The following is a 27,210-nucleotide window of genomic DNA, read 5'->3' as shown; positions in this document are numbered from 1 at the left end:
CCACGCACCCATTACAGTGCGCATGCGCTATATCGGTGTTTCCGGGCACGGCGATCTTATAAATAAGAAGGTTTGCACGCTCAACATCGTCACAGAGCGAACAGAACCCCAATGATTCCCATATGTCCAGTAGTGTCCTTCACCTATGGTGAGTATAATATTCTTATTGCGAAGCACAACATGTCAACAAGGGATCCTTAGAAACACTCATAATTACGGAGCGTTAACGGCATGTTATGCATGCGTATTTGTTCATGTGTCCTTGGAGGGGTGAGTCCCCGCGATGAGTCCGTCTGCCTGGCTTCTCCGCGGCTGTTAGCCGCCGTGCTAATATTGGCTATAGCCTGCTGCTAGCGCTTAAATAGCAGACCTACAAGCTCACAACGACCCGCCGATACGACGTGCTGTGAGCCTGTAGCTCTGCTATTCCGCGGCGCTCGCGACAACACCGCCGAGTCGTTAATAGCCTAGCGTTATCACGTCCCACCCGAGTCTCCTCCAGTCCGTGATGCTAAATGTTAACTTTGGCTAGCCTGGCGTAGTTATAGCATAGCGTTAACCCCTCCGCCAGGGTCTCCATGGAGCTCAATGCTAACGTTGGCTAGCTTAGCGCAGCCTTAGCATGTAGCGCTCACCCTCCGTCTCTCTCTCCACAGTGCCCAGCCGGCTTGGTGAAGATGCCAAAATGGCTACCGGCAACTACTTTGGATTTACCCACGGTGGTGCTGCGCAGTACAGGTAAGAAGTGCAGGAGGTTAGAATGTTTTGCCCCCATCCCCCGTGTCGTAGTGGTTGCTTTCATCAGGGCTGCATCATTCATGTCGCACAGATTATTTGGTGACATTGGTGATGGTGATGCTCGCCATTGTTCCAGGTTGGGGGAGGGGGCCGCAGTCCGTCTGTGCTGCTGCGGCGGCAGGCTGCTCTCTATCCCCCACCACCACAGCTATAACTGCTGCATAATACTATAACCCTCCGTGCTCATTTAAAGCTGCCACCCGAATGTTTTATTTGAATAAAACGTTATTTCAACCCATCTGTATGGCAGAGTATGTTAAAAGTATTACTAATCCTAGTGGTTGGAGGTGAGCTCTCTTCTCAGTACTCATCCATTGAGACGCCTAGGCCCTGCTGTCAGCTAGGACACACTGGTTGACAAGTTGGTACTGCCTGAGGCACAGAGGGCACACATATCTCCCCTGGCCACTGTGGGGGAATCTCTCTTAGAGCCGCCACAATGGTGAAATTAGGTCAAATGTTTAGATAAAAAAATTCATTCATTAACAGACTAAATCTACCAGATTATACTCGTACCAGTATAAACGATATATACACATACACACAATTGTTACTGTAAACCAATGTTATATCATATTGTCAACTAAAATGTAATGGCAACCTCATGTGTTTTCCTTGGAATGGAACAATGGAAACAACAACAATGGAAAGCGGTAGCATTTAAAGATTTTTGTACGCATTATAGGAAACCTACTGGAGACTTAAATGATTAGGATTGAATCCATTCCGATTCAGTCACTTTTATGTTTACTCTGCATTTTGCATTTGGTTCATACTTGGAACAAAATGTTGATACCCAACCCTAAAGATTTGTTTGGTCTCCAGTCTCCACCCAGGTTGTTGTTTGGTTCTACCAAGATTTGATGCTATAAAAGAAAATGCATTCATTGATTTGACAAGGATTTTAACACTTGGATAGGCTTAACCCAACAAATGACTAATTGTGGATTTTTCAGTGCAGCCAAAATGTCTATCTTAAAATAGAAGTTCTTTGATGCACATAGGCCTGTATCTTGTTTAAATATGTGTCTGGTCTGACAAAACTACTGTAGGTCCCAGCAAGGTTTGACATCGACATTTAGGCTTGTCTGTTACCGACACTCGTGCCTATTGCAAGTCTAATCAAGCCTTGATAGTTAATCCATGCTGTAAAGTTAATGGTTTGACTCATGTTTTAAACAACCTAACCCATTTATTCCGAAAAACTATTATCTAGTTGTACTGCATCTTCAAGCATTTTATGGGCACATTCTTGGTGCTCAAATCAAAATGGATGGCTAGAACGTGTTGGCTGCAGCTGAAAGCTCTTTCATGCAAAGCCAACTCTATTATCTCTAGCATTATCAGCCAGGGTAATGCCTCTCTCTGTTAACTCAGCTCTTGGGCCCCTGGACAAATGCACCACTGTCTCACAGCACACACCTGACCGTGTACCACTTTGAAATGGGAGTGAGCAGATTTGTTGAAATTCATTGTTTTTAAGATGCATTGTAATGCGGATGTGGGCAATTCGGCATCGACATTACATAATCAATTCCAGTCTGTTAACGTTAATTTATTCCTGACTACTTCTGAAGGCAACGTCGCACTGAACAGTGATGTTACGCTTCATCCTCATGCTACTGACGTGTGACTGACTGTATCACTAATGTACAACAGCTAATCTACACGCTAGCATCACGTCGCAATGTGATGCATTCTTGGCTTATATGTTTGATATGGTCATTATTTCATGTTTGAAAGTATTCAATAATAACTATTAGAAGGTGTAATGGGTCACACTGCAGTACTTGTTGGCCTGTCCAAAGTCAAACGACAAGGAAACATTATTTAAATGAACCCTGTTAACTTATAAACAATTGGTAACGATTCACGAGTGCTAACCAGTTATTACATACATAGTTATTGCATACATTTTGTGCACCATCATCAAATTTCAAATATAATAAAAAATTGGCAATTTGAGACCGAAGTCAAATTACATTTCTGAACTTGTTTAAAAGCCTTAGATTATGTCACATTTTGTTTAGTTTTATTTTATAAATAAAGTTTGAAATTTGGCAAATTTCTTATCATTTCTACATGCATGAATATAACCATTAAGATCAAAGACAAAAACTAACATTTCATTTGGGAACCATTATATTTCCTTGGGACCTACTTCTCTAGGTCGTCCTCAGGCGAGCCCTCCATCGTCGTTTCCAGTCATCCCGGTTCTCCATACATCTGGCCAGTTCGTTGGTACTTTGCGCTCCTGCATCGCTCTTGAGTACATCCACATATGTTAGCGTGGGACTCCACTTGAATCAACTCGGAGTCCCACTACATTGAAAACAGTTCAACGTCACTGGCCGTGCTTGATTCAGCAGCCCGTCTGACCTAATCTACACTGGATCTACTCATTCTATGCCTAGGGCGACATTGGACGACCTTTTATAAAAGTCTTAGATCGCCTTGGACGGCATTTATAATGCATCCAGCATCGCTTGAATAATTTTTACCGGTTCTTGGCGTCTCCGTCGCCTGGCAACAGTTGTGACATCATTGATTATTTTACCTCCATCCACACTTTAGCGGCATTTATCTCGGAATTGAGGCTCAGATTGTTATCGTACAAAACATTGATGTTTTAGGAGCTCAATAAAAATACCTTGCGGTACCGTATCAGTGCTTGTGATAAAATAAAAAGAACGCAAGCGAGTGCCCTAGAAATGATTGCTTGTTACTTCCGGTTCATCAAATCAGCTGGTGGCTCTTCGTGGCAATTTGCGACAAAAACTTGATATTAAATGTGCTGCTGAAGGAGTTAAAAAGAAACGGACACATTTTCCATGCTCAGCTGGCTGTTTGCTGCGATGGCAACAAGGGAGCTATTGGACAAATGTGGAAGAACCTCAGGAAGTGGTCTAAATTATTAACTGGCTAATTCAGACAAAATGCCTCCCACAAGTCGGAGATACCAAAACACAAGGCTTTAAGGATGAGCAGTGAGCCATTGTAGTGTGTAAATGTTATTATATTCATTGCATGATTGTGTCTGGCTTCAGTGGTTAACCTGTGTTACTCAGGTTCGTGTTGTCTTAAGTAAATTGTTGTTTAAAGAACAAACCGTTGGTACATAGATATTACATAGACTTCAAAGTGAACACAAGTCCTATCACAAACTGGTTGCCTGAGGGAACACCAGTTAATACCTACTCCTGTTTCCTTACAGTCAGCAGCCAGGAGCCGGGGTAGCCTACACTCATCCAACAACGGTTGCCAGCTATACTGTACACCAGGCCCCAGTGGCAGCTCATAGCGTGGCGGCCGCCTATGCCCCCTCGGCTGCCACTGTAGCTGTAAGGCAGGCACCGGTGTCTGTGGCGGCTGCCACTGCAGCAGCGTACGGAGGGTACCAGCCGACGCATGCGGCAACGGACTACAGCGCCTACGCCCAGCGTCAAGCTGAAGTTCCTCCACCCCCACCTCCAGTCACCTCTCAGAACTACCAGGTAAAGTCCCTGCACCATATCATCTGTATGTAAATGAATACAAAAATAAGGGTGTGCAAAGGTTTATCGATACAAAAAAAGAGGATTTTAACGCATTATTTGACTGCCATATTTCTGGCTGCGTTTAGTCACTGCCAGTCTTTTTGAGGGCCTCCAATGCATGGCTTTTGAAGATTACGTCATCTGTCAGCCAAGTCTATGGGATGTTTAATGTTTGTTTGGAGCACTTAACGGTACTTTAAACCTAGCATTTCTCTTTTGGACATGCACTTTAGCCTTGGGCAACAATATGAATGGCGCTTGTCATGTTGAAGCATTGTGATCTTGTAGATGGGCTATTCTGTATTAAAAGCAGCATAGAAAATCACAAGCTTTTACTCACTTTTATTTCAAAACTTAATTGTCCTTCAAAATGAACATGACCCTGTGCTTGTGACATCCTGTGAAAGGGGTCTAATGCATTCTGCTGACAGCATAGATAACTAGACGTGCAATAAAGGGCAACAGTCAGCGTGTGTGGAAATTATACAGTACAATATGAATGAATATCTAATTATATTCATGAATTAACTTTGGTTATTTACTAGAAACACTGACTGTTTTTGTCTAATTCTTTGTCCCTTTATGCGCCAGCTGAGAAGGGCAGAATTCTGGAAAGTGGGCAGGGATCACAATGTAGTAATCTATTGCTTGCGTCATACCAGTGCTACAATTGATTTAAGAAGTGCTTTTCCAGTCAGAACTTAAGACAGATTGAAAGAAGCTGTGATACAGTACATACTGTGCTTTTTATATTGTCCTTTCAAAATTGCCTTCTGGTATCCAGATGCTTCAGTTATTACAAAAAGCAGCTGAATGCCGCAGATTAATCCCCTCTTCTTTGCTCTATGCCTTTTATTTTGCACGATAATCGGTAATCTCCCATTACCGATTATTTGCATGGTCAAATGGATCGATACTGATATTGTTGACTTGTACAGGTGTCCAATGGGGTTGATTCTGGGTCCAGGTTTTTATATCGGTTTGATATTTCTTTTGCCTTTTTTTTTTTTTCCCCCCTTTATTTTGCCTTTATTCATGGTGGAAAGTGGAGATGGGCAGGAAACCAGTAGTCCAGTCAATCTAAGATTTGACCCCAAATAAATTGCAATAGTAATCGTTTTTATGATCCTTAGGGTCATCCAAATAACATTAAAAATTGAGTATTATATACATTTTGGATCATGGTAAATTCAGGGGTTGAAAGGGGTTGAGAGTACCATTAAAACCTATAAGGCAAAACATTATCACATTTGTATTATGCTTTAAGAAGCATGTCAAACTAGGGGGGTTTTCATGATTCTGAATTATTAGAAGTATTAGTTGGCCTAGTTCAATTAATCGATTATTAATCGGCAGAGCTGTCGATTATTCGATTTGGCTGATGGTCACTTTCTGGCATCCCTACGCCCTACACACTTCCACTCGGTTTGAGCATAGATATATAAATAATGGAGACAGCTATGGGATTCCCCTCCCATCCAGTGCTGTCTCTATTATTTATATATGTATGCTCAAACCGAGTGGAAGTGTGTAGGATGAGTGGCGAGGTGCTAGTTTCAAAAAGCAGCAAAGCTCGTCAGGTACGGGATTCGACTGTGCTTTCAGGCTGCACCAGGAGCCCAGGCATCCAGACCAATAGGCCGGCCAGGGCCTCGATATTGCATTTTTCTTGCGTTTTTGCCTTTATTGATGGGGTACAGTAATTCGACAGGAAAAGGGAGAGAGGGGGGAGACATGTGGCAAAGGCAGACGGGCTCGGGACTCGAACCCGTGACACGCCATCGGGCTGGATTACTGCCTGGACCGCTCAGCCCAGGATATTGCATTTTTAAGGCAGACTTTGCAAATACTGATTATGATGACAACCGATTAATCATCCACCCTTAAAGGATTAAACTGAAATGTTTTACTTGTGGTCGTCCATTTCTATTGTATACCGTGTAGCCTACCCTGATTTGAAGGTTTATTCGCTGCATCATAATTTTATATACTGCATATTCAAATGTGGAAAAACTATTTGTTGTCTGGCATTCTTATAACTAATACTTTTATAAAAGGTGGAAAAGCCTTCACACAAGATGCAACAGTACAATTCCCCATGTTCATCAGTGGTGACCATGTATTGCACAGACTATGTACTAAGTGTATAGAAAAAGCTGTCTCATTTGCCATGGGGTGGATCGGTGCTTGGAATTTTAACGAGGGAACAATAAAATCAAGGAAAAAGCTACCATTGAGAATCTTCCCTTTTTTGTAAATATACATTTCCTTATGGCTGATTGTGTCGGATATTGGTTGTTTGACTGTGCTATGAAACCTAGCAGAGTTTGGTTTTCAAATGGCCTGTACTATAACATTGCGTTTGTCTTCTGCAGGACACGTATTCGTATGTGCGGTCTACAGCTCCGGCTGTTGCTTATGACCCCAAGCAATACTACCAACAGCCCATCGCTACATCAGCTGTGGCTGCAGCACAGCCCCAGCCCACAGTGGGAGAGTCCTACTATCAGACAGGTACGCTCAACACGCCACCGGACTCATCTTCCTAGAGCTGTGCTTGTCAAGCTTTGTTAAACTTTGATGACCTCCAGTTTGGTGTGCATTAGGCTATGGACAACCATAACTCTGAAGAGTGTACACATGGAAGCAAATCAATTCGCTTGCATTTGTGGGTCTGTGCCCCCCTAGTGTGAAGTGATTTAAGTATCTAAAAGTGTGGTTCTTGCGAAACGTGTAGATCTGCTACTTTTGAACATGGTTTCACAATGACGTACATGCCCACAACATGTTGCCAGGGCAGAACCAGTGAAACTACTATTCTAATTCCCTATAGCCCCGAAACCGGCCTACACGCAAGGGATGACGCCATACACCCAGGCCCAGCAGACACGACAGGTGACTGCTATCAAACCGGCCACACCCAGCCAGGCCACCTCCACCTTCATCTACCCGGTGTCGTCCACTGTGCAGCCCGTACCCTCTGCTGGGGCCTCTGTAGTGCCGTCGTACTCCCAGAGCCCCACCTACAGCACCAACGCGGTCACATATGCTGGTAAGGAAATGCCAGCAGTAACTAGGCCTGTCGCATTTATTACATAATCGCCTAATCACAATTATTTGAAATAATCAATTCCGTTTTTTGCATAATTGTCACAATCATGTTCATATATTTTCAAAACTTTTGCTAAGTTGTGGAAAAGGCATGTTTTGAGTATTATTTCAAGTGTAAATTCATTCAATGTCATTATTTTTGTCATATCTGCACTGTACCTTTTTTGTTTATGAAAACAAATGGAAATGTGTTTTTTTTTAATGCAATTTAATCGTTAATTGCAATTTTTGGAGTGACAATCAATTGTCAAGTAAAATGTCATGCCCTAGCAGTATCTGTGGGGAAAGTTTTGTTAATCCAATTTCTACCCACATACTAAGCCTCCGTAGTGCCCTCGTACTCCCAGAGCCCCACCTACAGCACCAACGCTATCACATATTCTGGTAAGGAAATGCCAGCAGTGACTAGGCCTGTCACAATTGTTACATAATCGGCTAATGGCAATTATTTGAAATATTGTTTTGCATAATCGTCATAATCATATTCATATATTCTCAAACATTTTTCTCAAATGGTGGAAACTGACAGATATTTTAAGTATGCTATTCAATTATGTAATTTGTCATATCTGCACTGTGTACCTATTTTTTGTTTATGAATCCTAAAAACCAAACAAATGTAATGTTTTACATTTCTCACATAATAAACCCAAACCGCGGAATTTGAAAATGCATTTCATTGAGAAAAAAAAAAAAAAAGCAGACCTAGTAGAGCCCTGGGGGACCCCCTCCCTAAGTAATTGGGTTTAAGTAAGTTTCAAGCATAACATTTCATTGTTTGTTGGGTGGAAATCATTTAGACTTCAAAAGTGAGGTATGAATGCAAATTAGTAAGTAGACCCACACCACAGATTGATACCCACCTAAAAACTAAATTGGGTGCTATGCAATAGACTGTTAATTCAATTACAAGTTTTATTTACTTTTACATGTTAACACTTTAATTGCCCGGAACTATTTAATCCATTACATTCATGCGCCCAGTCGATTTATAAACACGGACGCCTTTTCCGGACGGACCGGCCGGAAGTTCATGATGTTGTGTAGCAGCTAACAATAGCCACAGCACTATAGAGTCGATCGACAACAACGGGAGACAAGAATAAATCTATCGAGACTAGCGACTGGACCGCGGAGAGCCGTCTAACACAGGATCTTTTTTCAGAAAAAGACGGGATGATTTAGATCGCGATTTATGAACGTTTTAAGATTTTCGTTTTCATCAGCTAAACAGGGGAGTTTTTCGATGACGCCTCACTCTTGCGCGTCACCGAGGAGAGCCCAGCAGGCGCGCCTGGGCTATACAGCCATGCGATCTGTTCTCGTATCAATAAACTTCGTCTTTTGGACAATACTTCGTCCTGAGCGTCGAGCGTTACTAATAGAAAGGACAAAGAACTTCGTCCTGGGTGTTAACGTATTGCAACATGTTTGCTTTAACCCATTTTGGACTGAGGCCGATTATAAAAACGCCTTCTAAATACTGACCTAAGTTTTCTGAAAAACTTCAAATATTTATATAGCGGCATCAAAAATGTTACATTTTTGAATACTGTACAGAACCCCAAGAGGTGTTCCCGTCCAGAATGGTTAGAACACCAAAAGAGGTTCCAGAATGGATTAATGCAAACTATTAGGCTGTCACTCGGTTTGCTTCCACAAAACTCGCTTCGGTTGAACATTATTCAACCTTCAATGTATGCAGTGTTTCATTGGGCGTAGATGCAGAATCTTGTCACTCAAAACAGTTGAGTTAGACATTTAGGATTGAAGATGTCTAAAGGTCACAGCTGTGAAACACTTTGGCATTCATTTAATTTCTTTCTGAAAATCTGTGGCTTGCAGAATTAGAATTGGTGTCTTTACAAATGATATGGTTATATGATTTAAATGTATTTCATCATCACTGCCTGTCTGCCTCTCCTCCTGCCCCGTAGGTACGTCTTACTCGGGCTACGAGGCTGCTGTGTACTCGGCTGCCTCGTCGTATTACCAGCAGCAGCAGCAGCAGCAACAGAAGCAGGCGGTGGCTGCAGTAGCCGCCACAGCAGCTTGGACGGGCAGCACCTTCACCAAGAAGCCGCCCTTCCAGAGCAAGCAGCTCCGACCTAAGCAGCCGCCGAAACCCCCTCAGATCCACTACTGTGACGTGTGTAAGATCAGCTGTGCCGGCCCGCAGGTGAGCATACTCGACGTGTTGGGTCTTTGGTCTTTGCCTTTAGACTGGAGGGAATTTTAAGCACTTTAACCACACCTCCCCATTTTCAGCATGTCCAAAATGTAAAAAAGAAAAGCTGATCTACAAGCGGTTTTGTTTTTAGTACCTCTTAAAAGCTGTATATAAATTCTACATTCACACACATCGAATTAGATTGTTTAACATACTTTGCAGTAGGGGCATTTTCACTCCTGTTCTCTATAGTTCAATACGAAAGCACAGAAGTTGAATTGTAAATTGCAGTTGAGGAGATCAAATGACTTGATTCGATTTTATGCTGAAACACCATGCTTGGCCTGCATTATAAGTCCTACATCTCAAATGAAGAATGGTAAACCTCCCCTGCCCTCCCTCTCCAACCAGACATACAAGGAGCACCTGGAGGGCCAAAAGCACAAGAAGAAGGAAGCGGCCCTCAAGGTGTCTCAGAGCAGCAGCACCAGCAGCAGCAGTGGAGGAACCAGCAGCTCTGCCCGTGGCGTCCAGAACCAGCTCCGCTGTGAGCTGTGTGACGTCTCCTGCACCGGAGCTGACGCCTACGCCGCACATATCCGTGGAGCCAAGCATCAGAAGGTAAAAGCCTTATGTTATGCTCCCAACCCATGTATACACACTTATTACCCCCTTTCTGAAACCAGCTCCTCGCCACTCGCTCTACACACTTGCCCTCGATATGCGCGTTCACGCGAGGCTGCGCCATATTAAGTGTCGTCCGAAACCAAGCAGCCTTGAGTGGAAGTGGCTTATAAAGCCCTCAAGAGCGAGTCTGTGCCGATCTAGACTCGATTGCCTTGTGCAGCCCTGCTCTGTGTCCGCATGGAAACCGCGACCTACAAATGTAAGAACCACCACAAATAAATGATAAATAAACTCCTCCTAAACAATCTTCATCTGATGCAGAATAGACAACGCTCCAACTGATGTTCACAAGGGCTCTTTATTTACCCCACCGTGAAAAAACTATAAATGAAACCACACAACTTTTAACAATGATTTATAAACACCATGGATGTATATGACATGTCATTTTTGACAGTCACGCTGTATTTCCTTTTTCCATGAAATCCACATGTCACACAAACATACACGATGCAATATAACTGTACAAACAAAATAACAGGTAACACAATTGCATTATGCTAACCATGGCAACGAATGGTGTCCGTTTCCTGTTTCTGCACAAGGAGGTCGAGTGTATTTCCAAACAGTTTTTTTTTATATACCCATGCACCCTAATCAAGGGAACTTGATTCAGCTGGAGGGGCACTTCCTGACGAGGGAACCTCCAGAGAGCACTTCAAGTCAAGGGACTGGTTTCAGAAAGGGCCATACTATCATGTATCATCCGCTCACGCTCACATAGATCAGTTCTTTTTGACAAGTGACACCATTCTTACATTGCTTGGTTCAGGTGTTTGGAAGGAAAGAATTGTATCAGATCGTCTCTTTTCTTCTATTAAGTCATATAATGGGACTGTGCCATCTTTTTACAGCTTCATAAGTCAGAAGGGGAACTTTAGATTTAATGTGTTTTGGTAACTAAAGCAAAGTTGGCATGTGTGTTGCATGTTCTGTTCCCAAATCTGAGATTTATGATATGGGAGCATTGGCTGTACTGATGTACACTGGAATGTATTCAATCTCAATCAAAGCCACAAAGCAAATCTGCATGAGGCTCATGCAATGGCTGGAAACATTTTGCTATCATGCTGCATAGGGTGGCAAATTAACAACAGTGACAAGTTGAATTGATGGCTTGAGAATTTATTTTAGCTTTTAAAGTGTCATAAACAAACGCATGTTACAATACACTTATTGTAATTTAGAACGCTGTTTGGACAGCTGCTTTTAATGGCAAATCCTCAACTATGTTGCTCTGCGCCGTTCCCCAGGTGGTGAAGCTTCACACCAAGCTGGGGAAACCCATCCCCTCCACAGAGCCCAGCGTGGTCACCCAGACCTCCTCCTCCACCACGGCTGCCCCCAGTAAGACCCCCTCTTCTGGCCTGGGCAGCTCCAGCACAACCTCCTCGTCCCTGTCCATGGCTACCTCCTCCAGTGCTTCTGCCTCCACCCACAACTCCTCCTACCTGAAGCCGGTCAACATAGTGAGCAGCAGCGGTGGTGCAGGGACGCTCGGCAAGAACGCGCTCGGCAACAGTCTGTCGTCTGCCAACTCCACCGCTCCCGTCAAGAAGGCCTCAGCCCCCAAGATCAACTTTGTCGGTTAGTAGGTCGCCGCTGAGTGTTGACGTCTCTCCTGATGTCAATAGCTCACTGTTCACCTTGTTCATTCTGTGCTTTTGAAGCTGTAATCCTGTTTGATTATCACAGCTCTCCATTTAACCAGTTCAACCACATGAATCCTACCCTATTCTTTCTGGGCATGTCATGTCAAGTAGGCAAACATTCAGCAAAAAACTGATAATTAATTTATATTGTCAATTTTCACCTATAATACTGAAAATGTGAACACCAGGTTGAAAGTGGTTCAAACACTCATCACTAATAAAGAAAGACTGAAGCTGCTTTCCCAGAGAGCGTCTTGCGCTCAAAGGCTACATGCCAGTGTCTGGATAAGTCTGCCAACTTGTGTAGTGATGGACGGCAACCAGCCGTGTGTTACCAAACCAAACATTTCTTCAAGTTTTGTGCCCTGTAGAATAACAACTCTATGACCCGTAAAGTAACATGGCCAACATGTCAGTGGTGAGTTCACTCCTAATCCTGGCCCCTGAAAATGGAAACGGTCATTGTATTCCTTTTTAATGTGATTTATTGCATTTGTCATAGCATCTGGACTAGTGACTCTTCATTTCAGATAAAAGGGAATGTAGCAGTAAACCAATACTAAGAAGCTTTGAATGAGATTAATAGAAAATTGTGTTTATTTTATTATAACTTTGTTTTTGCATGATCAACTGTTTTATTTGCAAATTCTTATTGATTAATCAATTCAGATAGTTTTGGCTGTATATTTACAATTAGTGGCTGGGTGTTCACTAATGCTAATGTCTGACAAGTTTACAGTAACTTTTGATTGAAAGATAAGGCCTGGCTACAATAAGATAAGGAAGTCATTAGTGGACACGGGTTGATACCATGCTATCCTGCTCTCCTTCTATAAGCTGTACAAAAATAAACCATATATATATATATATATATATATATATATATATATATACAGTATGTTGCTTTATTGACTTTACCTTGTGTGAATGTACTCATGGCACAAACTTCTTATTTTCTGGTTGGTAATAGGCATGCAAGGCATATTAACCTACGATTTGAGGTTTCATCGTATTTGTTACCTGTTCGCTATCTGCAAGCTCACAACACATTCTGTCACCTATTTTCGCGACTAAATTGGTTATGAAATATTGAGATGCAAGGTTTGATATTAGACTAAAGGTCCCCCCCCCCCCCCCCCCCTTTACAGGAGGAAGTAAACTGCAGACCACTGCGAAAGCGGATGAGACAAAGGCGGTGGAGATATCAAAGCCCATGGCACCATCCTCGGCTGCCCTAGAGACTAAGAATGATTCTGATTCGCTGTCTGCGGCGGCGCTGGCTGCACTGCAGAATGACGTGCAGCCTGTTGGACACGACTACGTTGAAGAGGTATTCTGACAGTTCACCACAGCTCATGTCTCACTTGGGAAAAATAACTGATCTACATGCTATAGTGTCTCATCACAAGTCGACAGTCATACTACAGGGTATACATTATATTGTTAAATTGTCGTTTGTTTTTTTAGCAAGGCAAAAACTAAAAGTGTTTAGTTTTTTCCCCCAACACTTAAGACCGCTGCTTTTTGAGGGGTTCCTGTGCCCAGCTTTCCGGGTTTGTGTAAACACAAATATTGAAGACAAAAGTGAGGATGCAAATTGTGATTGGTCGGAATGACAATTATGATTGGCTCAGCACGGAATGTGATGTATGATAAGAGCACCATGTGAAGTGAGGGGTGAGACCACCGAATGAGAGGATAAATGATAAGAGCGCCCCTCACTTCACTTTCTTTTTTCCCTAACCAGCCCCATTGACCAGAGGAGAAGGCCAGTGCTGTGGATGTGGGGCTGTAATCCTACATATTGTACTCTACCAAATGAGTTTATAGATGTTAAAATGTATGGCTCTGAGTGCTGTACAATTTTTCTTTTTACGGCATTGCTCTGCAGTACCCTACCTGTCTATGAGAGGGTCTGTCACAAACCACGGGACCAATCAGTGCTAAACTTTGCATGCAAACAGATTTAACTCCACATTGGAGTTAATTCAAAGAGCCATATCATTTCCAAGTTAAAAAAAAATTGTCCCTGTTCTGTAAAACCGTAGTTAAAAAAGCCCCACTGCGATAGATGGAATTGAACATTTTGAATGTTCATTTTGAATGTTTGTGTAACACATCTCCTTAGGTCCGCAACGATGAAGGCAAAGTCATCCGCTTCCACTGCAAGCTGTGTGAATGCAGTTTCAACGATCCCAACGCCAAGGAGATGCATCTGAAGGGAAGGAGGCATCGACTGCAGTACAAGGTTCTTAATTTTTCTAATTTATTACCTTTGCTTGATGTTGCTTGCTGACAAGAACTGATCTTCTAGTCATGTTATAGCTGGGAAAACAATTTATTTGGCGTGACAGGTTTTTAGATTACAAAGCGAGTAATCTAAATGGCCCAGGACGCTGGACTGACAATAGGTCCTAAGTTGATCATATACCATTTTCTATTCACTTGGTCTTGTAGAAAAAGGTGAACCCTGACCTTCAGGTGGAGGTGAAGCCTAGCATCCGTGCCCGCAAGATTCAGGAGGAGAAGATGAGGAAGCAGATGCAGAAAGAAGAGTTCTGGAGGAGGAGAGAGGAGGAGGAGCGCTGGAGAATGGAAATGAGGTACAATGAGACCTGCTGCACTACGTTCAAGCTTGTAGAATGTCTATTTTCGGCAAAGATCTAAACGGGAAACAAGTATAGACCCCTGGGTTAGTGGAAGTTTTCTGTCTAATATGCTGAACTCCCTGGTCACTGTTTTCTTTCTCAACCTGTCCAGGCGTTATGAAGAGGACATGTACTGGAGACGCATGGAAGAAGAGAACCACTGGGATGATCGGCGTCGCATGCCCGACGGTGGCTATCCTCATGGGCCCCCTGGTCCACCAGGTCTCTTGGGTGTCCGTCCTGGCATGCCCATCCCTCAGCCTCAGGGACCCGTGGTAGGTCCTGGGCAAAAATATAGTCTGGAGTTGTGAGATGAACATGGACAGTAGGCAATCTTTAAAAAGGGCAGATCTACAAGATTACAAGGCACAGCTTTTACGACGCTTGCAAGCTTGTAGATCTTTTTTTTTTAAATGCAGTTTTGGGTTGTTACTCTAACTCATTACATTGCTTTCATAAAGTAATGGAGTAACTTTTTACATTAACTGAATTGAAAACTTCATTGTGATTCCTCCTTTGGCATGTGAATGAATATTATTCCCCCTCCCCACAATTGTTTTTATTCTTTTTTTCTTTTAGCCACCTCGTCGCCCGGACTCTTCAGACGATCGCTACGTAATGACCAAGCATGCAGCCATTTATCCCTCAGAAGATGAACTCCAAGCTATCCAAAAGATTGTGTCCATCACCGAGCGCGCCCTCAAACTGGTGTCGGACATAATCACTGACCAGGACAAGGTCAAGGAAGAAGATAAGGAGAAGAAGGAAGTGGCTAAAGACAGGTGAGGCATCTGAGAGCTCCTCAATGTCTCTTTGTGTTATGTGGTTCTGTGTTTAAACTTCAAGCATTGAAATCACTGCTGGTTTAAAAAAAATGTTTTTGTCTTTGTCCTATCTAGAGCACTGAAGGGAGTGATGAGGGTTGGTGTCCTGGCCAAAGGTCTGCTCCTTCGTGGGGACAAGAACGTCAACCTGGTCCTCCTCTGCTCTGAGAAACCCACCAAGAGCCTCCTTAGCCGCATCATTGAGCACCTTCCCAAGCAACTGACGGTATCGCCAAAATGTCACATGTCAATTCTTGATTATTTTCACCCAAAGCCCTACTACAAATGTGCAATGCCTGCCGTCATGCCACACAATGAGCGTTAACATTGTTGGGGTCTACTGCGTGTCTTCCTTTATAGATTGTTACGCCAGAAAAATACGAGGTTAAAGGCTCCATTGAGGAAGCGGCCATTATCCTGATGTCTGGCGCAGAGCCCAAGATGCAAGTGACGATCACGCTGACGTCACCCAGTATCCGAGAGGAGGGCGGACGGGACGGAGGTTGGAAAAGCCACCGCAACCTTATTTCCTCAATTATTCTTCTCTTTCAATTCTTTCTCTCTGTCACATCCCTATGAGATTAATTTCCATATTTTGATTCATGTCCTGAAGAGCCTGACCCTGCTGGCACTTAAAGGAATCAACAGTTGGTTTGGAAAAGGGTACCAATTTAGAATGAGCAATTTGTTTCCCTCATGCCCACCACAAGTTTGAATACAAACATTGAATAGTCTTGGTCCTTCCCCTTTTATTCTTTAAAATAATCTTTTTTGTGGTCCTCTGCGCCATTTGCTCCAATGTGATTAGATTGCAGTGTGTCAAAGCTTGCTGTGATATAAAACTAGCCTCAATATATACTTGACACATAGTAGTTTTTCAGTTACAGTGATGCAAGCTCTCTAATCACAGTGAGTTCAGCAGGAGTGGGGCGGCGCGGGGTCAATATGCCAGCAGCGTTGCTCTTAGGCTTCTGCTCTGTAACTTTCTAGTGCCTCTCAAATGCTATCCCTTTAAAACGACGCATGATCAGTGTTTGCATTGTGTTGAGTCTAGTTATCGCCCAGGTAAGATTCATTTTTGTTTCCTGTGTTCAAGGGGATTCTGTTTCCACTTACAACAAGCGGTACCACACGTTCTTCTAGCTGTTGCTCCTTAAAATACATGTCTTCTATGGTGCTACTATCAACGCAAAAGCTGTACCCTTACAGCTTCTAATTTAAATTTGTACCTGTGCCCATGTCTTGTAACTTTGTGTTTTCTGCCCAAGTAATGTCTGACTTAAAATGAGGGCCCTGCATAATATGCAGGAGCCCTATAGTAATCGCTTCATTGTTCATCTGTCAAATTGTATTACTAGTTGAGCTGCAAAGCAGTATCTAAACTATTGTATTCTGGCCATCTGTGGATGTATGTCACTGTCTGCAGTGACTCAACCCACTAATCGCATCACACAGCCATGAAATATATAAAGAATATGACATATGGTCCAATTTAAGGACGGTGATAAGCCTCATGGCTTTGTAAGTGTTCATGTCCATTTGTGACCAGTAGGGGATTTTGTTTAGAAGAGTTAAATATTCAGTTTTGGAGGAAGTTCATTTAAACTCCACCATAGACGAAGTGGAAGTTTGCCATTTGTCCTGCATACTGTATGCTCATCTCTAGGTGCCTTGTTTAGATTTGTACTTTATCTCAGAGAATATCAAATTACAAAGCAGACCTTGCTCTGGTACAAATCTAAATTACAAGCTATGATTTTGTGGTGGTTGCAGCTTTCTGATTTGATGGCTCCATACTCTTCTAATTGTCTTAATGAAAAGCTAAAAAAAACAAGTCATTAATTGTGGAGAACAGATTAGCAAGTGGCAGAATTTTAACTTGACATACTTGTGTGCCACTCGACATTTTGCATAAATGTTCATCAGAGCATTTGTGCAAAGGTTCGAATTGTGCATCCGTTTGTCAAATTAGGATTTAGCCACAGGGCAGAATTCCAACCAGCCAGGCAGAGGATGTTGGCTAGCGGAAGCTGGGTCACATGTCCCCACAGGAAACAAATCTTCCTTTTGTCTGACGAGAAGTTCACTGAGGTGCCCTGTTCAGAAGTGCTCCCCTGAGGGATTTGGTGTCCTTCTCCATACTCTATCGTAGGACTCAAATTGGGTGTGTTATAGATTTAATTGAGTAACTCTGTAAAATAGCTTTTATGTTAAAATCATTTTATTTTTTTTGCAATGGATGGTTAAGGCAAATGCATATAAGCTAGAGATTTTCAGTTTATATATTTCCAAGCATCCTTAGGGGAGTATTGGTCAACTTCAGGGAGGAAGACTATGACAGAGGAATCTTTGGTTGGACCTGGGTACAGCCATCGGTATACAATGACTGTTTTTTTTTTATTGCCAACCTACTGATGCTAGGTATGCATGCAGTGATGTCCTAACCCCCTTTGTTTGCTGGGAGCTTTCATGTTTTCGTTTTATTTTTTCCAGCACGCAACGCTGCCTCTGTATCCGTAGCTATTCTTACAAGTCCAGCCCAAAGTCCCTCTCTCTTATTTCTTTGGGTGGGGTAAAATATACAAAAGAGAAAAACCTCGCTCTGTAAATGACCTGTCTGCCATCAGAAGCTTGGTGTGGCCCAACCAGCTCCGGAAGGATTTTTGACCAAGGTTTCCCCCACTACCCCAAACACTTTGCCACACCTACCATCTCCACGCCACATTTATCAGGTCATATCTTAGAAAGCCATTACTGCGCTCATGACTTCCTCCTCGTTACCATGTCCATTCGAATAACCATGACCTCGCCCGTTGGTAGCCCATAGCCTGATTTATGCTTCATCGTATGATGTTGTCGCATGCCAAAAATAGCCATTTTCAGCATGCAACACCATCCTACGACAAAGTATAAATTCAGCCTTCATAAATTCAGCCTTCAACATAGAAATCTCAGGGCAAATTACTGATTGGCACCACACAAATGCACTCAAATATTTATCTAATTGAAAATATTACCTTTATAGCATTGTTTGATAAGATTACTTTGTTTAACCCCTCTTTTTATTTATTTTGTAAGACATAGTTGTTGAATTACCTGATAAAATGGTATTGGCTTTGTTTAGATAACTACCATTACATCACTTACTTTTTCTCTCCTGCAATGTTTAGACTGCAAAGTATGCCAGTCCTAATCTCTCACACACACACACACGCATCCCTTCTAAGATCTAACATAATCATAATGCCAAATCCACAATAACTACATCCATCATTCAACCTCAGACATGTCTGTAGCCATGATTGTGTGTGTGAAGTACAGTTATCAGTCCAAGTGACCCTTTGGGACATAACGTTTAGGCTGTTAACGGTAGATATTACACGTAGATACCGCATTGGCCACTGCTGTTCATTGGAGTGATGCGTCAATGTGGCCGCCATATTGGTTCGGTCAGGCTGTGCCTCCTTGCTGCATGTTTGTCTATGAAACATTTTACACCATTTGATTTGTTACAATGCCACACATGTAGTTATGTTGCATACAACTATGTGATACTTTGGCTACTTTAAAGATAGTGTTTCATACCAAATCTCTTTATCTAACCAATTAAGTTTAAATCTACATGGCCCTAACTAAAATGACAGGCATATTTCTTGCAGTGGAGATATGGCAAGTTTCCCGGACTAATATGGTGGCAAAGTTGATGTAAGATCCAGTGGCCAGTGCGCATATATACGTATATTATGTCTGTTGTTACCCACTTAAGCCCTACATATTACTTTGTACGATGGATTGCGAAAATAGCTCATCTACAAGCTCACAAAGTGTTGCATCTGCAACAGGTTGTGAGCTTGTAGATATGCTCTTTTTTGCCTTTTTGATAACTCTTAGAACAAAGCCCAGAATAGGGGTGTCAGGTTGAAAGTTGTGAAGCAGCCTACAGTGCATTGTCATGTGAGGGAGGGACCAAAACACCTGGTATGTGTGGCAATGTGTTTGTTCTCGGCAGCCTCGCTGACCTGGTCAAACACCCATTCCTCATCCACCATCTTGACAATTCGAATCCATTTTTAGATGTAACCTCGGGTATGGTGAAAGACCCAGCGGACGTCTTGGACAGGCAAAAATGCCTTGACGCCCTGGCTGCTCTGCGCCACGCTAAGTGGTTCCAGGTTGGAACATCATTTTACTTTCTTATTGTAGCCTTATGTGATTATGCATAGCATTTTAATTTTTTACCCTTTTGGTTTTACTTTCATTTAACGGTAAATTGAACATTGATAATTGAAAACAAATCGTAACTATCTGAAAACGATACAAATATTCAAGGATGCCGCCTAGAACTACAGTAGCTGTCCAGGTTAATGTCTGTTATACATTGATGCTAAACCTTTAAGTTGATTAGAATTATCCATATTACTCTAAACAAAGAACTGGCATCCTTGTATTCTCTTTTTTTGATTCCTAAGTACTTTATTTTTATTTTTTTAGTTCAATGTGATTCCATAAGGCTGCAGAGTATACTTTGCATAAGAGTGTCATCAATAAGTGCTTTCATGTTGAGCGTTTGTATTTTGTGATTGATTTATTTTACTTGTAGAATAGGGATTGAGAGAAAAAGGAATGTCTGATTAGTTTACTGTGATGCTGCTCAAGCAAATGCACCAGAAAAGTAAAGCAGATTTCCATGGCTCTTTCAGTCCCTATACTATCCTCTCAGATGGACTCTTGTACTTTTTAAGTACCCGTTTGTGAGATACTCGAGAGAAACCTGAGGTCAGGGTTTAGAAGATGACAAGGAAAGCACCTCCTGCCTTGTTCATCTTGCAAACTTTGAACTCCCCTTTACTAACGATGAGGTACAATACTACTGGGAATGGTGGCTGATTGCAAATTATCATAGCCTCCCAAATTACTCCAAAGCTAATCGGAAGCTTCCATTTTGCGCAGTAGTATTTGGACCTCTGACAGAATCCATCCAGTTGTTTGATCCCTGTCTCTCTGTTATGGCTCTTGGTTACTCACTAAACTTGACTTCACTGCATCAAAAGGCTAGAGCCAACGGTCTTCAGTCATGTGTGATCATCATTCGTATTCTGAGGGACCTTTGCCAGCGAGTTCCCACCTGGTCCGCTTTCCCCGGATGGGTGAGTATCAGTGTGAGTTATGAAGTCCATATTACTACATCCTACATAAGATTAGACTGTTGTATTCTATATACATTATTATATGTTGATTCCAAATAATGACCATGTATTTACCACAAGAGCTCACAACAGATCTTTAAATTAAAATAAAAGCCACCTCTTGGCTTTATGGTATCCAGAATGCTCACCCCAAAACACGCCTGTCCTAGTTTTTTATTTTTTCCTCGTTCTTGCATTCTTTATTTTGTTTTACTGAGAATAAGGTTAGACATGGTTTTACTGAGGTTAAGTTTAAGAATAGGGTTAAGTTTTGGCACTGTTTTACTGAGATGAAGGTTAGGTTTAACCATTTAGGAATACCAGGCTGAGCAGTTATGCCGGCTGTACGCCTGGGGCGAGTTGTGACTTTGTTGGTATTCGGCTTTATTGTACATTGCACCTACACCATGTGTAGCTGCATATGTGCACCATATATCAAAACTGCATCGCCCACACAATCGATATAGCAGCCTCTGTATCAAGCCTCTGTATCGATCACATATCGTTTGGAGTATATATCCAATTGATATATTGCCATATCGATTAATTGAACCCACCACTAGCCAACAATAGTCTAGTTGTCTTTGCCTCACTAGTCGCGACTGATCTCCTCGAGGTCTGGTTTACCCACTTTGCTTTTGCCTTGTGGATTGCATTGCTCCAGTGCTTGTCATGTGATGGCGTTGGCCATTTTGCGGAGGGTGTGATGAATGAGGGCTATAGATTCACATGGGAGGGAATGACTTATCTGTCAGTTTCTTTAGCTGCCATATCAAAGCTTCTTTAGCTGCCATATCAAAGCCACATTTCCATTGTGCTTTTGTATACCTGGACTGATGTCGGCACTAAAGGCATGTACTTGTACTTAAGATAGGAAAGTAAGCCTTCTTATCTTAAAGGAGAATTCCATGCTAGAAGGCTTTCTTACCTGTCTTACCTTTCTTTGTAGTTGTTACGTCCCCACCAAAGAGGTCCAGGTGTTTTTTTTAGCAAAAACTCCTTATTGGCTATTTCCCCTCCCATAAGCCCTCAATGAATTGCATTGAATTGAATGGGGCTATGGGGTGTTGTGCTAATTCGCTTATTTCCATCGAAATAAGTAGTAAAGTGTGCCACTTGGGATATTATTTACATTATGAAGAGAGGATATATACACACAAAATATTATTTTGAGCGATAGAAATAAGCAAATTAGCACAACACCCCATAGCCCCATTCAATTCCCATGCAATGCAATTAATTTAGGGCTTATGGTAGGGGAAATAGCCAATAAGGAGCTTTTGCACAAAATAACACCTGGACCTCTGTGGTGGGGGGTAACTACAAAGAAAAGTAAGAAAGCCTTTTAGTATGCAATTCTCCTTTAATGCATTGCATTGTTTATTATATACATTTCTTTGTTTCTTCCAAAAAAACTAATGTTGGGGATTGGAGGAAAATACGTGCTTTATGTGAGCGAGAGTTAACTGCTGTTGGACACGCACACAGAACTGCAACAATCAATCAATTGGATCTCAGAACTGCTTCTTGTGTAGCCCTTATGTTTAAGTCTCTCAGAAGACGGAACACGCACATGCATTAACACGAGTAAAGTACATTTAGGTGATGGGCAGCTGTGAACACAACCTTGGACTGCTTGAGAGATGAGGCTGAGCATTTCATTTGGTTTTGCCAGTTAAAGTGGTCTTTGTTGCATCTAACGGCTGTTTGAATTGTTATATTTGTCTAAAATTATAGTTTGCAATATCACTCTGCTAGTAGAAGTTGTATTATGTACAGGTAGGGCTAACTTGATTGTAAAGCAATTAGCCAATTTAATAATTAATTATGCATGTCAATACTATATCCAATATTTGCCACTTTTTGACATTTTGTCAAACTATTTTGACCTGGTTATGGTTACCTTTTCCATAGCATTTGACCGTTAAAGGTATATTCAGTGATTTTACTTAATTCAAATATCACTTATTTTTTCTTTTTTTCTGGATAATCCAACCTACTATAGAGTGTGCTGACCATATAAGGAGTTCCTCCCTGTCCCCAGTGAGCCCCTGGGGTCAAAAAACCCTAGTTTCAGTTTTGGTGGCGGGTGGCAAAACCTTCATCCAATCAGGATGAGTGGGGCCTTCCTCCAATCATGATCGAGTGGGGGCGGGCCTTGGTGCACATGCTGTTGGCCTGTTGAACTTCCCCCCCACTGTAGAGCATGCATGTGCACATTTTGTTACCGGGCGGACTGGGTGGTTTTCCAAATCACCCAAATCACTGAATGCTCCTTGAAAGACTTGCCCCAAACTTTTGATCACACAATCTAGACTCCGGTATAGAGTATTGAAGTGGTTTTAAGTTTTTAAGACAAACATTTAACTTGTGCTGACTGACGATCTATGTTCTATCTTCTTCTCCATGTTCTTCAGGCCCTGGAACTGTTGGTGGAGAAGGCCATTAGCAGTGCGTCTGCCCCCCTCAGCCCAGGTGACGCACTGAGACGAGTCTTTGAATGTATTTCCTCTGGGATTTTGCTCCCCGGTAAGATATGGTTCTGTTCATATTCACATAGACCTGCCTTGTGTGACCCACAGGGCTGTGAGAAACGAGGGGAATTATGATAAGAGTGCTCGTTTTTCCAGCACGGGAAGCCAGGGCAGAGTGAAGCCAGGTCAAATGATGGTTTTCCATGGGAGTTGAACCAGTTCAGTTCATCTTTCCTGCCTAATATTGAACCAGTTCAGAGTGTTTCCACTGAATGTGAATTGGTTCGGAACTGGAAACAAAAAATGGCCGCCGGTTCCGTGAAAGCACAAAGGTTCCAAGAATCTAAAATAATGAACTAGTTCTAGAACTAAAGTTAGTGAGGCCAGGCCCCTAGAGGGAAACACAACACCCCCTGGTTGCTGGGGAAAAATGCACCCTCGAGGCCGGGGCAGGTCTCTTATCTGTAGATTACAGCTCATCTTTAATATGGTACAAGTAATCTTTAATATGCAGGGTTCCCACGGGCATGAAATTCCTGGAAATATTTTGAAATTGGAAAACATTTTCCAGTCCTGGAAAAAGTTTGGAATGTATCAAGGGTCCTGGAAAAATAGTTGGCCATGCATTGCTTTAGGCTATTTTTGTTAAACTTTTCCAAAGCATGTATAACATTACACAAAATGTTTAACATAATTATTCACCAAACGGGCAGCGTGATTGCAGCCTAATGTCACCTAGGGTAGGTGGTGTAGCAAAACATTGGAATTGAATTATAACATTCTATATCCTATGCTTTATTGTTGCTACAGTGCCTGTCTTTGGGCATTGCACATAGGAGTAAGAGATTCATTATTGTGCTGAATGATTGTTGTATAGGCCTGGAAATTGGGTTCAATATTCTGGAAAAGTTGAAATGTGTGGGAACCTTGAATATGGCACAAGTCAGAAGGATATACTGAAAGGTGGTATTGTCCAGGAAAATTGAATATGCTCGTAACAAGTGTTTTCCAACAGGTGGTCCAGGTTTGGTAGATCCTTGTGAAAAGAATCCCACTGACACCTTGACAACCATGGGAGAGCAGCAGAGAGAGGACATCACCTCCAGTGCACAGGTACTTCATTAGTTGCATCCTATTGAGTGACATGGATGAGGTTGCTAGCATTTGTTCCTCATAAAGGAAAAGCCTCTTTATTTTTTCCTATCCTTTATTTTGAGCCTGACTGATGTCGTTGGGCTCTCCAAAATTGAGTGGACCAATTATCGTCAGATAATTGGTCCACTCAATTTTGGAGAGCCCAACGATTACCAATGTTTTCACTGATATTTTGTCCAAAAAAAGGGCACAATTTTCAAATCAATTTCACTTCTGCTGTGTAATTTCCTCTTCTGCCTGTCCGTTGCACAGTTTGCTCTGCGGCTGCTTGCATTCCGTCAGATCCACAAGGTTCTCGGCATGGACCCCTTGCCCCAGATCAACCCTCGCTTCAATATCCGCAACACCCGAAAGCGTCGGCGTGACAACAGCGATGGCACTGACAGCTTTGAGGGCGAAGGAAAGAAAGACAAGAAGGATTATGACAGCTACTAGGCAGCAGCAGAACCCCCCCCCCCTCCTTCCCTTCCCATACTAATTTAAAGTAGTCTATATATGTGTATATATAAATGTACCTCTATGTTGTCACTGCAATTAACAGATGGGTTTGCTCTGCCTCCTGTGTAGTGGCTTGAGTCTCAGTATTGCATTTTGCTTGGTCATGTAAAGCGGACATAACCTGGTGGTGACTAGTGCTTCATTAGGTACTGCAGAAACCAAAACCTGTCCTTTTGCTGTAACGTTTTAGCTATAGATGGTTCGGACCTAAACTTTTCCTAGCTAAGCCAAGTTTTTATCCTTTATGCTTCACAAATAAGCTCTGCAATTCCTTTTCCAGATTTTTTCTTTTTTATTTGGGGAAAGACATTCCTCACACATTTTAAGTAGACAGATTATCTTTGTTACATCTATACCTTAGATCACAAACAAAAGGTACAAATTAACATGCCTATGTTGATGTGTTGTATAGTTGTATTCAGAGGTTGACTGTTGTGAAACAGCCAATTTGGTCAACTGTTTCCCCCTCAATTTGTGCTTTTGAATATAATTTCTCCCTTCTGTGCAAAATGCAAGTGGCAGTAGATCTATGTGGCATTGTACTACATTTCTGAAAATGACTAATTCCTGAGACATTTGTGTTAGTGGAGTTATCCCTAAACCTAGCTCTAATATGAATAACTATATGAAAATAATGCTATATCTGCTAAAAAAATGGTTTATTGAAAGCATGACTGTTTAGATAATTTTATTGTGTTCTGGCTTTTAACATATTTTTTTTGGTTTTGTTTTTTTTAGATTCCTGGAACGTTTAATGGCTTGCTTGCCCTCTTTTGGTTGATACTTTTATTTTTTTGTTCATTTGAGTAATCTGTAAAGCTGAAAATGGGTGGGGGGGAAAGAAATGTAACTTTGATGTTGTAATTGCAGTTCAATGTAGGTCCATTCTCAATGCCTGTCCGGCTCTGCACTCTGCTTTGCAGTAAGCAGAATAAATACATTTCCTGAATGAAGAACCATTGGCCTTCATGTGAGCTCCTTGATTTCATTTAATGTTAATACATGAGGATACATGAGGATATCCCAAATGTCGCTTTGGTCAAAACGTTCTCTTTATTTTTTTTTAACTGTACTTCAGGAAGTATTTGTTTTGTTCAGTAAACACCTTTAGCTCTTTAATTGAGACACAATGCATTTTTAGGACAGTACCGGCTTCTTTTCTGTTCATTACTTCGTGTCATCACTTCCAATTTCAATTATTATGCTTTAGGAGTTTTATTGGTATCCTGACCTGAGAATGCATTTTCTGTTGAATGAATGAATGGTTTATTTCGATCTATTCCAACTTTTTTTTTTAAATTTATATTTACACTTTGTTTTAAATTCTCGGACAAGCGATTCCACAGCTTCACCCCACGAACAGAAATACACATGCTCTTCAAAGTAGTGCCGACCCTTGGTTGTTAAAAGTTAAGTTCACCTCTCAGCTCATACCTACTATCCCTAAACCTATTTTGAATATTACCAGGAAGCATTTTATGTCTTGCTTTATAGATTATCTGTGCAGTTTTAAAGTCTACCAAATAAATAAAGTGAGTTTAGAAACCGTATATTTGTGTGCTCGTGATAACCTACAATAAAAATAAGTATTTTCTATAGAATAAAGCACAATGGGGAGAAAGTCATCAGATCAGACAAAGGTTGCCTTCTATATGACCTCTCATCACAATGGAGATGCAGAGTTTATAGCGGTCCTACTGTAGGTGCCCCTCATAAGCCACAATTTGAGAAGAGATATAATTTACATCTTTTTGAGTTGTGCAACCACTCCCTTACGGAGCTGTGGGTGGACGGACGGCTGGGTGGGTGGGCTGAGCATGAAAACAGCATGGTTAATGGCTAATGTCTATAACATTCATGACACACTTGCTTTTTTTCCCTTTGTCTAGGGGTTTGTCAAATGTCATTATGCCTTAAGTAGCGCGTGACATGTCAAACTAGGGGGTTTTCTATGGAGTCCGAACAGTATCAAAAGTGTCACGGTAAATCTTACATATTTGTAACTCACAAGTTCAGATTTGCAACTCACGTGAGTGAACTCACAGGTTCACATTTGTGTTTTGTATCCACAAGTTCAGATTTGTGTTTTGTATCTGTATTTCGCATCTGTGTTTTGTATCCGTGTTTCGCATCTGTGTTTTGTATTTGTGTTTTGTATCTGTAATTTGCATCTGTGTTTTGTATCCATGTTTCGCATCTGTGTTTTGTATTTGTGTTTTGTATCTGTAATTTGCATCTGTGTTTTGTATCCGTGTTTCGCATCTGTGTTTGAAACACAAATGCAAAACACAGTTGTGAAACACAGATACAAAACACAGATGCAAATTACAAATACAAAATACAAATACAAAACACAGATGCGAAACACGGATACAAAACACAAATCTGAACTTGTGGATACAAAACACAAATGTGAACCTGTGAGTTCACTCACGTGAGTTGCAAATCTGAACTTGTGAGTTACAAATCTG

General features: G+C 41.8%; 1 protein-coding gene across 2 annotated transcripts; it reads left to right on the top strand.

Moving 5' to 3' along the window:
- Nucleotides 1-26,289, top strand: zfr (zinc finger RNA binding protein). Of its 2 annotated transcripts, none has more exons than XM_079516401.1 (21): nucleotides 1-148; nucleotides 657-738; nucleotides 4,013-4,292; nucleotides 6,710-6,848; nucleotides 7,168-7,386; nucleotides 7,767-7,829; nucleotides 9,383-9,624; nucleotides 10,027-10,236; nucleotides 11,556-11,889; nucleotides 13,103-13,284; nucleotides 14,083-14,202; nucleotides 14,412-14,557; nucleotides 14,715-14,877; nucleotides 15,182-15,384; nucleotides 15,502-15,652; nucleotides 15,787-15,928; nucleotides 19,501-19,598; nucleotides 20,478-20,573; nucleotides 23,030-23,141; nucleotides 24,102-24,199; nucleotides 24,494-26,289. In XM_079516401.1, the coding sequence occupies exons 1-21, from the start codon at nucleotides 112-114 to the stop codon at nucleotides 24,674-24,676; spliced, it is 3,300 nt and encodes a 1,099-aa protein (XP_079372527.1). In that variant the 5' UTR covers nucleotides 1-111; the 3' UTR covers nucleotides 24,677-26,289. The 2 variants fall into 2 exon arrangements, with proteins under 2 accessions (XP_079372527.1, XP_079372526.1); XM_079516400.1 differs by having other exon boundaries at nucleotides 20,478-20,585.
- Nucleotides 26,290-27,210: the final 921 nt, after the last annotated feature.

This window comes from Electrona antarctica (genome assembly GCF_951216825.1).
Source record: "Electrona antarctica genome assembly, chromosome: 12".
Classification (NCBI taxonomy): Eukaryota; Metazoa; Chordata; class Actinopteri; order Myctophiformes; family Myctophidae; genus Electrona; species Electrona antarctica.
The sequence above is the reverse complement of the archived record's forward strand: the minus strand, read 5'-3'. Positions and strand labels throughout refer to the sequence as shown.